Below are 15157 nucleotides of genomic sequence, written 5' to 3'. Positions count from 1 at the left end.
GGTGTCCACCACCAAACCTGACAGCCTGAGTTTGATCCTTGAGACCCATGGGGGAAGGAGAGAGCCAACTCCCAAAAGTTACCCTGCCTGTTATAGCACGCACATGAGTGGGTGTACATATACATATATACATACATACACACACACACACACAAAATTAAAATGTAGTAAGAACAGCAATCTAGGGCTGGAGAGATGGCTCAGTGGTTAAGAGCACCGGCTGCTCTTCCAGAGGTTCTGAGTTCAATTCCCAGCAACCACATGGTGGCTCATAACCATCTGTAATGAGATCTGGCACCCTCTGGCGTGTGGACATACATGGAGGTAGAATGTTGCATACATAATAAATAAAAAAAAAGAACAGCAATCTACCAATTCCTACTGTTAGGACTAAAGCAACATTTGCCAGCAAAACTATATGCTGTAAAATCCCTACACTTGAGCCCACACACCACCACCCACAGTGCTAAGTAGAGGCATATGACTCCAGATAGCAGAGCAGTCAGCAGTGAGCACCCCATGCCCATGGATGGGAAAAGGCAAGGGAGCATCCTTCCATGAGGAAGCCTCGCCATGCGATGGCTTGCCCTTCCATCATCCTCCTGAATGCGTTTGTGGTGTAAGCAACTCACTGCAAGATCCTTTGGATGGACTTACATCTTCAAAAGTCTGTGGTCACTCAGCAATGGGGCCCTGAAGATATCCTGGTCCCTATAATTGTCATATTATATAGCCAAGGAGCATATATAGATTCAACCAGGAATCTGGGATGAGGAGGCTGGTGGGGATACCCAGGTCAGACCCAGACAGAACCTGGCTACAGAGGAAGCCACATGACACCGAGGCAGGAGGGGCACTGCCAGTCCCTCCTGCTTCCTTCACTTAGCCATCATATGCTGTGATCCACGGCCACACCCTGACATCACCTTCCATGGCAAAGGATTTCACAGGTCTAAGACTTGAGCTGGGAAGCCATCCTGGGTGTGATGGTTTGAATAAAAATGGTCCCCATGCAGCGGCATTGTTTGAAAGGATTAAGACTTGTAGCCTAGTTGGAGGAAGTGTATCTGTCACTAGGGTAAGCTTTGAGGTTTCAGAAGCTCAAGCCTGGTAGCTCACTCTCTTCCTGTTCTTTACAATCTACTCTCAGCTACTTCTCCAACACCATGAGTGCCTCATGCCGCCATGCTTACCGCCATGATGACAATGGACTAAACCCCTGAACCTGTAAACCAGCTGTTAGTTTTCAGGCATCTGTACTTGCCTGCCCTTGGGCTTGTGAGAGGTTGTGTCTTCAGTTGTAGCCACTAATAACACCTCCTGTGCACATTCGCTATGTTCCCTTTTAAAAAGGCCCTGTCCACCTCTCTTCTCTGTGTCTCTGTTCCTCTTTCTCTCTCCTCTTTTCTCTTCTCTTCTGCTGCTCCTGTTCCCAGAGGCTGGTCTCCCTGCTCCCCTTCCCTCTTTTTACGTTCCTTTTCCCCTAATAAAAAACCCTGGGGCTGGAGAGATGGCTCAGCGATTAAGAGCACTGACTGCTCTTCCAGAGGATCTGGGTTCAATTCCCAGCACCCACATGGCAGCTCACAACTGTCTGAAAATGCAGTTCCACGAGATCTGACACCTTCACACCAGTGCACATAAAATAAAGTTAAATAAATCATTAAAAACAAATTAAAAAAAAAAAAGAACTCAAGCATTCTCTTAAAAAAAAAAACCCTCCCCCGAGTTTTGTTGCATGACATCTTGCTCTTATGCAACGCTTTTTTCTATTACAACACCAGCGGGGCGGTGGTGGCACAAGCCTTTAATCTCAGAAGCAAGCACATCTCTGTGAATTCAAGGCCAGCCTGTGCTGTGGGATAATGTTCCTGTACCCTGTAAAGATTGCTACTAGTAGCCAGGCAGTGGTGGCACACGCAAAGCTTTAATCCCAGCACTCGGGAGGCAGAGGCAGGTGGATCTTTGTGAGTTCGAGGCCAGCCTGGTCTACAAGAGCTAGTTCCAGGACAGGCTCCAAAGCCACAGAGAAACCCTGTCTCAGAAAAATAAATAAATAAATAAATAAATAAAAGATTGCTACTAATATTGGTTTAATAAAAAATACTGACTGGCCAGTAGCCAGGCAGGAAATATAGGCGGGGCAACCAGACTAGGAGAATTCTAGGAAAAGGAAAGGCTCAGTCTGCAGTCACCACACAGACACAGAAAAAGCAAGATGAAAATCCTACACTGAGAAAAGGTACTAAACCACGAGGCTAAATACAGACAAGAATTATGGGTTAATTTAAGCTGTAAGAGCTAGTTAATAATAAACCTGAACTAGTAGGCCAAACAGTTTGTAATTAATATAAGTCTCTGTGTGTTTTGTTGGGACTGAATAGCTGCAGAACTAGGCAGGACAGAAACTTCCATATACAAGCCTGGTCTACAGAGAAAGTTCCAGGACAGCCAAGACTGTTACACAGAGAAACCCTGTCTCAGAGGGGGGGAGGGGGGGGGAGGAAGAAAGGTAGATGGGATAATTTAAGTTAAGAAAAGCTGGCTAGAAACAAGCCAAGCTAAGACTGGGCATTCATAAAAAAACAATAAGACTCTATGTGATTCATTTGGGAGCTGAGTGGTGGGCCCCAAAAAGAACAAAGAATAAAAAAAAATGGTCCCAGAGTACAAGTACCCTGCTCCACTTGCGGTCAACTACAACAACAAAAGTCACCCCAGACATTGAGTTCAAAAAGCCAGAATTCTTGCTTCCAAAGAGCCTGGGTTCCTAAGAAGTCACAAGTCTTGTGGTGAGACCCTTTAAAAAGCCACTCCAGAGATGTGGTTGGCTTCCCAAAGGAGGAAGTACTGCTTGGGACATTGCAGCTCCGAGTCACAGAAAGAGCGGCACAGAAAGAGAGTGACAGAAAGAGAGCCCTGACCCACCCACCCACCACTGGTCCTATGTCCCACAGTGCCTCCAACCCTTGTGCCTATCCAGCCTTCCCTTCCAGGTTGTCTGCATGCATAGTCACTTGAATCTGTCTTGATATTAGCTGTCAATGATGCTGAAAGTCCCAAAGAACTTACACATTTCAAACAACTTTAGCCAGGCAGTGGTGGTGTACACCTTTAATCCCAGCACTCGGGAGGCAGAGGCAAGTGGATCTCTGTGAGTTCCAGGCCAGCCTGGTCTACAAAGTGAGTTCCAAGGCAGGTCCCAAAGCTACAGAGAAACCTTATCTCAAAAAAAAAAAAAAAATTCAAATTACTATAAAAAAACAGCCATGTTCAGGAGGCTGAGGCAGCAGGACGGCAGGGTAAAACGCTAAACAACCTGGGCCACACAGGGAGACATTACTCGGACATACTGAGGACCATGTGGCTAGCTGACTTCTCTGTGGGGGTGGCATGGAATGCAGGTGGCAGCAGTGGCACAACCTCTTGGTACCACAGCCAGGTATAAGGTCCACCGTTAGCCACGCCAGTTCCAGAGTACATGGGCGTCCTGTTTTGCATGTGACAACAAACACTACTAGAGTAAGGTAAAGTCTGAGGCTGCACTTCATTAAATGCTTACCTGATGGAAGAAATCATCCATGAAATGGTCCTTTTCAACAACGACGACAGTAGTGTCTCCATCGTCATTTTTCCTACACTGCAATAGAAAACATTTTCAAAGTTTCAGAGGCTGAACTCGGGACCCAAAGCACCTCAGCTGTGCACTGGGTGCCAAGAGCAGCAGAGCAGCCGCACGCCACAGCCTGCAGCCATCTAGTTCTGCAGCTCCTTCATTGTGACAGGTGACACCAATGGGGGAAGAAAACAAAGGCCAGATATCTGTGTAGGCACGTTCACGTTCATCTTAACCTCAATCAGGGCCACTCACCACAGGTTCGTCCCCAAGAGCCGACGTACTGTACACACACATCACACACATACACAGAGTCATTCGGATGATTGATTCTGGGTTCTGAGCTCGCTAAGCAAGTACTCAGCACTGGACTACATCACCATCCCTGTAATATGTTCATGGTCTGTAAAGATGAAAAATGCTACTGGGGGTGGAAGCTGGAGAGATGGCTTAGTGGTTAAGAGCACAGTGGTTAAGAGCATTGCCTGCTCTTCCAAAGGTCCTGAGTTCAATTCCCAGCAACCACATGGTGGCTCACAACCATCTGTAATAAGGTCTGGTGCCCTCTTCTGGCTTGTAGGCATACACACAGATAGAATATTGTATACATAACAAATAAATAAATAAATATTTAAAAAAAAAAAAAAGAGCACTGGCTGATCTTCCAGAGGACCTGGGTTCGATTCCCAGCAACCACATGGTGACTCACAACTGTCTATAACTGTTGTCCCATGGATCTGATGTATTCTTCTGGTGTGCAGTCAACATGCAAACAAAAAACCCATATACATAAAATAAATCTTTTTTTAAGCCAGGCGATGATGGCGTATACCTTTAATCATCCTAGAACTCAGGAGGCAGAGGAAAGCAGGCTAGCCTGATCTACAGAGCAAGTTCCAGGACAGCCAGGGCTACACAGAGAAACTCTGTCTCCAAAAACAAAAAAATAAAACAAAAAAAACACCATTTAGAAAACGGGTTTGTTGGTGCACTCCTATAATCCCAGCACTTGAGAGGTGGAAGCAAAATGATCAGAAGTTCTAGGTCGACCTCTACTATATACTGCGTTCAAGGCCAGCCTGGAAAACGGGAGCCCAAGCTGCTGACAGCAGTAGCTGACTTTTGTAGGGTGCACAGTAACTTCCGAGGTATGTCGCTGACACCCTTACTTTCTAAGAGGAGAGTGACCACTATACACTGTGTTTAATAACAAACAATCTGATAAGGAAAGAGGAGTTGGGGTCAAGTAACACTGGGAGAAGATGACAGTGACATTACAGACACAGTTAGCAACAGCCTAACACAGGATCAAAGATACAGAACCAGGCACTTCCTATGCCTGACGCATGGCCTTGGATCCTGAGGGTGCTGGATGATGATGTACTATAGCCCAGCTGCTGCTGCCTTTGAGGCCTGGGGGCTTGTGTCTGCACAGGATGCTAGAGAGATGCTGGGACTGCCTGTGTGGTAACCCACCTGGAAGCCTCCCTTCTAAACAGTCAAAGCCTCTAGCAGCACAGAAAACTCTAATTAGCTGGAAGCAGCTTTTGTCATCAGCTCTAAATGTCCCCTTCCCCTCCCCCACCCCACCTCTAGAAGCTGGTCTCTAAATCCCCCAGCTGAGCCCAGCCTGCCACGAGGCACGGGGAGGGACTTGCCGAGCTCTCTCCCCCAGGGCAGCCCTGTGAGTCAGCACAGGCCTTGTGAGTCCAGCCTCCCAGCCTCCCTCCCTGCAGTTGAGGCTGCCAAGGCACCCTAGGAACCTACCTCCACTGCTTGAGGAATCGAGCCTTTACCTCGCAGGCCTGACACATAGCAGTACCCCCTTACCACCCAGGAAAACTTGCAAACAAAATCCTATGAATTTAAGAAATGTGTCAAAGCCAAGCAGTGTGGGGCTGGAGAGATGGTTCAGAGGTTAAGAGCACTGACTGTTCTTCCAAAGGTCCTGAGTTCAATTCCCAGCAAATACATGATGGCTCACAACCATCTAGAATGAGAGCTGGCGCCCTCTTCTGGCGTGCCAGCATACATGGAAGGAATGTTGTATACATAATAAATAAATATTTCATAAATAAATAAATTGAGCCGAGCGGTGTGGCACATGCCTTTAACACCAGCACTCGGGAGGCAAAGGCAAGGATCTCTGAGTTCCAGACCAGCCTGGTCTACATGGTGAGTTCCAGGCTGGTCAGGGTTACATAGAGAGATGCTACCCACCCCACCCCACCCAAAAAAAAGAAAGAAAAGAAAGAGAAATATGTTATAAAAGCACAACAATTCTGCCTCTCTCCGTACCACCCATGACTCCCTAAGGCCTGATCAGCTCTTCCCACACCGTATGCACCCTCTCTAGTGCTGTCTGCATGGATAAGATGGTTGGTTAGTTAAGGCTAGCAGTGTGGCTCTAAGATAGAGACAGGAGTATGAGAGGAACCTTTGTCACCAGGGAGATGAAACCACATAGCCAGGACCAGCTTAATAAAAAAAGGAACATCACCTAAGAGGATGCCTTACATATCCATGAAACCTAGCACAGCTCCCTTTGGTTTCTTGGGGCCACACACCTGCTCCTTCTGTGTAATTTCTCCCAGAGCCCAAGGTACACTGTCAGTCAACACACTGCTCTCCCAGATGTCTGGAATGAAGGACAGTGCTGAAGTATGATGTCCCAACTGCCCTAGGCAAGGGAACCACATTTGGGACAGGGGCACTGACATGCCCAGTTAGGATGGCTCACTCCCAAGGAGGATGCTGCAATCGCTGAGATAATCACGGAGCAAGGAAGACAAGAGCAAAGCACAGGTTGGCACAGGGGATCTGCATGCTTGGGAATGGAGTGTCGAAGACCAGGGTCTCAGAATCTACAAGATGCAAAGAAAATTTTCAGCCACGGCTTTTGGAGGTGCTGACACTCTGATTTCACACCTGAACCCTCAAATGCCTTTGAGAACTGGGGCAGGAGGATCTCATATTTGATGCCAGGAAGTCTGGCAATAATGCCACATGCCTTTAATCCCAGCACTTGGGGGGCAGAGGAAGGTAGATTTTTGTGAGTTCAAGGCCAGTCTGGTCTACATAGCAAGTTCTAAGACAAACAGGTCTACACAGAGGTCCTGTCTCAAATAAAAAACAACTTGAAGCCACCCTGTACTCAGTGAGAACCTGCTTGAAAAAGAAAAAGAAAAACAAAAAAACTGGTGTTGGTAGGACATGCCTATAATTCCAGCACTCAGAAGCAGAGGTAGGAAGATCCTGAGCCTGGGGCCCGATTGGACTACATGGTTAACTCTAAGCCAACCTGGGATATACAATAAGACAAAGATAATGAAAGGAAGGGGGAAGGGAGGGAAGGAGGGAGGGTGGGAGGGAGAGAGGAAGGGAGGGAGGGAGGGAGGAGAGGAAGGAAGAAAGGAAGGAAAGAAGGCAGGCAGGCAGGTAACAGGAGGCAGAGAGGGAGGGGAGGGAAAAGGCTGCCTGAGGGTACCACATGCTGCCCTGGGACCATGAACACCTCAACTACCCTGGCAATCCTCTTTGAGAATGAGCCGTGACCTGAAAATGTACCCAGCGTCTCAGAGGCACATACACTGGTGGCAGCAGTTAAAGAAAGGGTGATTAGGGAATCAGGGGCACATGGAGAGACACCATTCTGCACCTCTGTGCAGGCTGCTAGGACAGAAGGTGACCATTGCCAGGGACAGGGAGAAAAACCAGACAGGAACTTCCTGGTGGTGAAGGTGTGAGCAAGGCCAAGAGGGAGGCATGCAGGGCCAGGGAGGCTAAGGAAACTGTCAGGAAGTGGGCTTATCCTGCAGCCAAGAGGCCAAGAGGAAGTTTAGCCATGGCAGATGCTCTCAGGCCACTCTGGTTCGAGCAAAAACAGGAAATAATTGGTCCACGGGAAAACCCAGAATCTCCTATACATGACCTAATCCATTCTGTTTTATTAACACCCTCACTCTTCCTCCCTCAACCACGAATCCACGGCATACGGCCAATTCACTTTAGTCTGTCTCTAGTGTCTCATTTAGCTCAGACCTGGCATTCTCTCTGTGCTCGTACGTTCTGCCAGAGACGGGCACTCTGGACGCAGAGTCTAAGCAATCCCAGGCAAGTTTCTTGGGGTTTTGTGTTAAATGAACAGTGGACCAAAGCAGGAAGCTTCTCTCGGACCATACAAGATCTGTAAATGCAAACTGTTTACCACGATTAATCTTCTTCTGCAATAAGGACTTACTACATCACCCAAGCTAACCTGGAACTCAGGACCTTCTGGCCTCAACCTCTCACTGCTATTCAAATGAGGTAGCATTTTATTTTTTGTTTTGGTTTTTGTTTGTTTGTTTCGAGACGGGGTTTCTCTGTGTAACTTTGGAGCCTGTCCTGGAACTAGCTCTTGTAGAACAGGCTGTCCTCGAACTAACAGAGATCTATCTGCCTGCCTCTGCCTTCCGAGTGCTGGGATTAAAGGTGTGAGCCATCACCGCCTGGCCAAACGAGGCAATTTTTGAATCTTTCACAGGTGATCACCACAAACACCTTTTCCTCAGGCGGATGTATAAACAGCTAATGAGGAACCTTTCTGCGAAACCTCAAACTCTGGGTCACTGTGGCCATTGCAGTTTAGCCATTTTAACCACAAAATTAAACACTAGATCTTATTTGTTAAAAAGCCGCATTTGGATATATGACACGAAGAGGCAGGCAACCCATTCCAAACTACTTGAAAATTTCAAGAATGTATTTTTAACTAAACAACAATTAAACTTATCTGGTAAGTAGCCCTTTTTGTTTGTCTTTTGAAACAGGGGATCATGTAGCCCAGGCCAGAAGCTGTGAACTCAGGATGCCTTAAATTTCTGACCCTTCTGCTTCCACCTCCCAAACGTTCCAATTACAGCTGCCTGATTCGGATGCTCTTGCCTGTGGCAGGAGACTGAGGCAGGAGGCTTGCTAGGAGGTCAAGGTTGGTTGAGGCTACACAATAAGTCCAGGCTGGCCTGGCTGCTGTGTGAGACCATTCCCCAAACCTCCTCAACCAAAAGGAAAACAAACATGTTACTTTAAACATGCCAAATTCAAGTCAGATAATTTTAAACTAGAGATGTTAAAGAGAAAGTAGCTTTTTCTAACTTCCCGAAAATGGAGAATCTAGTAGGCTATCAACAGTGTAAGCCCTGGCACTTGCCTCCCCGTTCCAGAGGCTCCTGTGTTAGATACACACCTCTCTCTGAGAGGCAGAAAGAGAGCTGTCGCACAAGAAAGGCAAAGTACAGAGAGGTCTGGATATCAATTGCTTGGGCAGAGGATGGGCTCGGTGGAAGACACTGGCTGCACGCCCATAAAGCCCTGACTTCTGTCCTTAGCACAGGAGGAAACAACTGAGGTTCACCACTCATTGGCCTGAGCTCCACAGTGGAAGCTTCCACTATGCTGCTAACTGCTTGGTCCTTGCATGGAAATGGCAGGGAACTGGAACAGATAAGGTTACTTCCAGGTCCGAAATCCTACAAGAAAACCAAGTAACATACTCATTGTGTATAACACACACAGGCAATGTGTACGGAGAGGCATACACCCTAGTGTATGTATATGGGAAAGCCGGGCAACATCCTTAGCTGTCATTCCTCAGGCACTGTCCTCCTTGACTTTTAAGATAGGGTTTCTCACTGCCCTGAACTCCAGTGAGCCCCAGGAAGCTATTTCCACCTCCCCAGAGTTAGAATTTAAGTATGTACCAAGGTGCCTTTTAAAATGTGGGTCTGGGGCTGGAGAGATGGCTCAGCAGTTAAGAGCACTGACTCTGACTATTCTAGATGTGCTGAGTTCAATTCCCAGCCACCGCATGGTGATTCACAACTGTCTGTAATGAAATCTGGTGCCCTCTTCTGGCCTGCAGGCATACATGCAGAGAGCACAAGGTATACATAATATATAATCTTTAAGAAAAAATAAAATAAAATGTAGGTCTGAGAATTGACCCCATTGTCCTCACGCTTGCAAGGCAAGCAGCTGAACAACTAAGCCATTTCCCTAGCCCACCGATTCACATATCGCCCTATTTCTGAAAATCCTGGAATAAATAAGGTCTTACTGGGGCCAGTGAGATGGCTCAGTGAGTCAGTGTGCCTACCACCGAGCCTGACAACCTCAGTGTGGCTAAAGACTCAAATGGTGGAGACAGAAACAACTCCAAGTATGCTCTCAAATAAATATATCACATCATGTTTATGTATTTGTTTTTAAATTGACTTGAGTTACATTTAGAAAAAAAATCAATGAATTAGGTTTGGGATTAGGACAGAACTCCCACCATCTTCTGAGATGGCCCTCAGCATACTTTGCCACTTTTTACTACGCATATATTTATACGGAGGGGCTTTGGGGCACTGACAATTATAAAATCAAATAGCAAGGCTGTGCTCTAAATCCTGTAGTATCAAATATTGAGTCAAGATTTGATTCTTTACGTAAAACAAACACATCCATCTCATCTGCTGTCATCCTTGACAAATGAGAAGTGATAAACCCTGAGCAATTGTTTAAAGACACATCTATGATTTATCATCACCAGTTAGACTCCATTTGTACAACTATTTTACAGACTTCCATATGCAGGCTCATGTAAAAATTTCTCAAGTGAAAAGGGGTCACTAGTGGAAACGTTTAAGAAACCAGGTCTTTGGGCAGTGGGCCTCAGACCCTGCTCCAAAGGCTGCAACCATTCAAAGAGCAGAAGCTGTGTTTCTGCTGCAAAGCCAAGCCAGCCACGACCAGCAGAAATCATTCTTTTACTTTCAAGAAAGAAGTCCAGCTGATTCTGGTGACCTCGACAGTCTCAATGCTTGCCCACTGTATCATCACCACCTCCACTTTCACAGTGACCACCACATTTATAGTGGTAGCATCTTTACACAATGAAAAGCATGAAGTCAAGTCACTTTGAATACAATCCAGCCCTAAAAGACTGATTGACACTTCATGTGCAGCAGTATAGATAGAACTAGAAGCTGGTTACAGTGAATGACGTTAGACAAAGGGGACTACTCCTTGGGGCCCGGGAAAATAATACACACAGCTCAAGCACTGTTAAGTTAGCATTAGAGACAATGACAGGCTCTTAAGGTTTTATCATAAGCATTCTTTCTAATGTTCATCTTCCTGTTAGCAAGCAAAGACACTGGTAGATGAGGCAATTGACTCTCTTGTTGCCCCAGCTGCCGTAAGCAAAAGGCCTGACTGTCAGTCAAACAGCCATCTGGGCTATCCCTAGGCCAGCACCAGCCATGTTGAACATTGCATGCTTTGAGGAACCTACACAATGCCTACGGTTGACTGCTCCAGCTCCTAGGGGTTTTCAGTCTGCACTGGACTTCTTGCTATCACAAGCCTTTGTGAACTCTGGATGACCCTGTAGCCATTCGCCCCTAAATCAGAGGGCAGTTGCCAAAGAGGTAATGCTGGAATTGGTGCAAATCCAAACCTTCATTTGCAAAGGAGGTCTGTGATTGGTACACACTTTTGCCGTCTATACAACCAGGTTGTCCAGCTCATTCAGTGTTCATGGGGTGAGTGGGCTGTGCTGGCCCTGACCCATGCAAGTTTCTTTGGGGTGGTCTTGCCCCACCTACTTCTACTAGGGCAGGAGGGACTGGGAGCATGTAAAGGGGCCGAGGCAGCAGCTCTGGACAGCGGAGCCGACAGCCTGAAGCACACTGAGTCAGAGCAGCTGTATGGGAGGAAAGGCAAGACCAGGGTCAACAGGGGCAGAAGCAGAAGCAGCAAAAGTGGCCCTGACTGCACACTTGGAAGCAGCTCAGCAGTTCTAGGGCGTGACAGGAAGGAGCAGTGGAGCGGCAGAGCTGAGGCCAGAGATTGAGAGCCAGGGAAGAGTTCCAGAGGGCCGTCAGGTCTTTAGGGCCAAGGGTCTCAGGCCTCGGCGGAGACAGTTCTAACAGTTGTTAAGGTCTCAGGACTCTCCACCAGCAAGCACTCTTGCTCAGGGTCCATCCCTGGCGTGTCCCCCACCCCCCCTCGCTGTCCAGTGCCTAGAGCTGTGACACTAGAGGGCACCACCTGCTGCTGCTCCTCAGAGCTGTCAACAAAATCTGCCAGAGTCCAGCACTAGAAGCAATTTCTCTCCCTTCCCAGGTTTCTACCTGGATCCAGCAAAAGACGCCCCTTGGGGGTGAGGGTCACAAAGCCAATCAGCACAGAAACACAAGCGCGAAGTGTGTAGACGTTCAAAAAGCTGCTCTCCGGGGAGTAGAAAACAGAATGGTTCCGGGGTCTGGGAAGGGTACCAGGGAACAGTGTAGACAGGGGGCTCTGGGGTCCAGCTGGAGAGCGAAAATGCCTTCCAACACTCTGCACTGCAGTGGGTGACTACGGTCAATGCCTGCAAGTAGCTACTGAGGAGGGTCTTGAGGTCCTCAGCCCAAAGAAATGATAAGCACCTGAGATGGGATGGTCAGTCACCCTGACTGGGCCCGCACTGCATACGTGTCTTGACTGTCCCATTATACCCCAAAAGAGGGTACAACGACTGTGTCCACTGCAGATGTAGACATATATACTGTAAGCCCCTTGCCCCCTTTTCCCCTTTAAACGCTCAGCCTTTCTCTTGCTGCGATGCTCACTAGTGACTAAAGCCCTGGGTTAAAACGTAAACACATTTCTGGTCCCCAGTGCACTGGGGAAATACCTAACACAGCTGTGGGTGGTGTTCACTGCACCAGGCGCCTAGCCCTGAGCTCCAAGTTTGTGTGGAGTGACTGGACCCTTGGTACAGCCTTCTGTATCAGGCCGCGAAACAAGGCCGTGGGAAAAGGGACCCCTACAGGGTGGGGCATACAGTTGGAGACGTTGCGATAAGAGCCTTGCAAAAAGACCAGGCAGGCAGTGCCATAGTGAGTCCCAAGAAGGCATCAAACATCAGTCCAGGCCAGGAGGTCCAAGCACAGCCCTTGCTCCTGAACCACACTCTCACTCATTGAAATCAGTCATCAGCGGCCAAAAGGATCCTGACCCAAACATCAGTCCACATCAGACAGGGGTATAGTGCCAATGCAGGCAGAAAAAAGGCACCCCCGGACACCTACCGGAACCTGTGTCCCAGACTAGAATGCAGCCAACACAGGCTCTGGACCTCTCCCATTGCCCACGCCTGGAGTCCCAACAACCTGAGTCCCTTGGTACCCAGGGAACCCCAGGAGTCCTGTCCCAGGAACCCATGGAGATGTCATCCCAGGAACCCTCCTGATACCCTATCCTAACACCCTTGAAGACCCAGGAACCCTAGAGCCCTTCCCGAGAACCTGCTCAGAAACACTGTTTAGGTCTACGAGTGTATCCTGTGACTCTTGGATACCCTGGAGTCCAAGCCCCGGAACCTTGCTCCAAGGCCGCTTGGGTCCTTCCCGAAGACTACTCCCTGCCACCCCTGGAGACCCGGGTGTCTCTGGAGGCCACACGACACCTGGAACCCTCTTATTAGACCCCTCCGAGAGACACGGACCAGTTCCCTCCCGGGGTGTTCTTCCTCAGAGCTCTCTTCCCTGGTCCCCCTCTCCAGCCCCCCCCTCCTGGGTTCCCCTCCCGACCCCCCCCCCACACACACACACTCAGGCTCCTCCTAGGGTCCTGTTCCTAGACTCCTCTTCGTGAGTTCCTCCCCCATCATCCCTCTCCCCGGATCCCTCCTGGGGTCTTTGCCCCGAACCCTTAGCACCCCGCCCGCCGGCCCGGACCGCTATCTGGTGCGCCGCTCACCGCCGTGAGGTCGGGCAGCCGGTCCCGCATCCCCACCGGCCAGCAGGGCGAGGCGCCCGACTCTCAGCTGCCCGGCCGCACACTCTCGGGTGGCCGCGTCGCCGCCTCTGCCCGCCGGGGTCCTGGCCCCGCGCCGCCGCCCTCCCTCTGGCAGGCGCTACCACGGCAACCGCGCCCGCGCTCTCTGCGCTTGCGCCTGCCCCACCCCCTCCCGCGGGACCCCGGGCGCCGGGGCGAGTCTTTGCGGGCTGGGGGGGGGGGGTGGGGGAGGAGTGGGCGTGGCCCCCATTCGGGGGCGGGGCCTGGCCTAAGTCCTCGGGCTGCGTGGTTAGACTGTTTAACACGCTGTCTGCCCTCGTTGTTTCCTGAACTTTCGCTCGTTTTGTTTATTAAAAAACTCAAGAGCTGGAGCTGTAGAACAGTGGCTAGCCCTTGCCTACTATGCCCTAGATTTATACCGAACAGCGAAAAAACAAAATTCTAAATTCACCATTACAGCACACAAATTGATAGCAACCACCTGTCACCCACTCTGACTCTGAGAGCGCCACACCTGGGTCGTCAGACAAAGAACACCGGCAGGTTCTTCCCTTGACGCAGTTCTGGTGGGAGAATCAAGCAAAGCAGCTACTTTTCTGGTCGCTGTAGCAGTGTACCCATCAAATGCCACGTAAGGGAGAAAAGATTTGTTTTGGCTCTTGATTTGAGGGGCTAAAGTCCATTATGCCAGGAAAGGCATGACCGCAGACAGCCCGTGTGGGTGGAGGTATTAACCCAGTCCCTTCATAGTTTGGAGGCATAGAGGACAAAGACAGGAATGACAGGAACTGGTCCGGACTGTAGCCCTCAAGGCTGGCTCATCAGCCACTCACTTTCTCCAGCTAAGCCACACCTCCTAAAAGTTCCACAACTTCCCAAAAGAGTGCCAACCAGCTGAGAGTGTTCAAACAAGTATTCAAACGCACTAGCCTGTGATAGACATTTCACAGTCAAACGACACAGTAGGGGGCAGCAGATCAACAGCCGCAAAGAAGCAAGCATAGGGTGGAGTGCAGGGGCGACCACAGAGCAAGCTTCCCGTGTCCCGCCAACACTCCAGAGATGGCAGGGTATTGATTGTTAATCCAACAGTATCTACAATCTGCCAAGGAGACAAGTCTCTGGTCTCTCTTAGGAGGGATTATCTAGATTAGGGTAATTGACGAGGAAAGACCCTTTCTGTTGTTGTTTGTTTGTTTGTTTTTGTCTTTTTTTGAGACAGGGTTTCTCTGTGTAACTTTGGTGCCTGTCCTTGAACTTGCTTTGTAGACCACGCTGGCCTCGAACTCACAGAGATCTGCCTGCTTCTGCCTCCCGAGTGCAGGGATTAAGGGCCTGTGCCACCACTGCCTGACAAAAAGACCCTTCTTAACTGTTTGCAGCACCGTCCTATATTCTGGGGTTCTGAGCCCCCCCCCCCAAAAAAAGAAGGGGACTTGACCACTGCCATTTCTCTCTCTCTGCTTCCTGACTATGGGTGCCTTGTGACCAGCTGCCTCAACCTGTTGTCATTACTTCCCTCCATGATGGACTGTAGTCTTGAACTGTGAGCCAAAGTGAACCCTAGCTCCCTGGATGAGTCTCATAATGGCTATGCACAGTAGCTTGCCTTGTTTTGTTATTTAAAACATGTATGTATGGTGGAGGGTAGCACACATGTAGAGGTGAGGCTGGGCAGTGGTGGCAACACCTTTAATCCCAGCACTCGGGAGGCAGAGGCAGGTGGAT

The 15157-nt window shown here is 49.2% G+C and overlaps 1 protein-coding gene across 9 annotated transcripts in view; it reads right to left on the bottom strand.

The window, feature by feature from the left end:
- The window catches only part of Stx2 (syntaxin 2), a 113906-nt gene extending 99854 nt beyond the window's left edge, over positions 1–14052 (bottom strand). For 5 of the 9 annotated variants that reach the window (XM_050146325.1, XM_050146326.1, XM_050146327.1 and 2 more), the window contains exons 1-2: positions 13391–13578; positions 3563–3640 (exon numbers count right to left, since the gene is read on the bottom strand). In XM_050146325.1, coding sequence (XP_050002282.1) covers positions 3563–3640; positions 13391–13420 — 108 coding nt within the window. In that variant the 5' untranslated portion in view covers positions 13421–13578. Of the gene's footprint in view, positions 1–3562; positions 3641–13390; positions 13579–13943 lie in introns of those variants that run through there. The other 4 variants (XR_007592535.1, XM_050146329.1, XM_050146328.1 and 1 more) reach the window with 2 other exon arrangements.
- Positions 14053–15157: the final 1105 nt, after the last annotated feature.

Source organism: Alexandromys fortis, unplaced genomic scaffold, assembly GCF_014885135.2.
Source record: "Alexandromys fortis isolate MF-2015 unplaced genomic scaffold, M_Fortis_MF-2015_v1.1 scaffold_56, whole genome shotgun sequence".
In the NCBI taxonomy this organism is placed as follows: domain Eukaryota; kingdom Metazoa; phylum Chordata; class Mammalia; order Rodentia; family Cricetidae; genus Alexandromys; species Alexandromys fortis.
The sequence above is the reverse complement of the archived record's forward strand: the minus strand, read 5'-3'. Positions and strand labels throughout refer to the sequence as shown.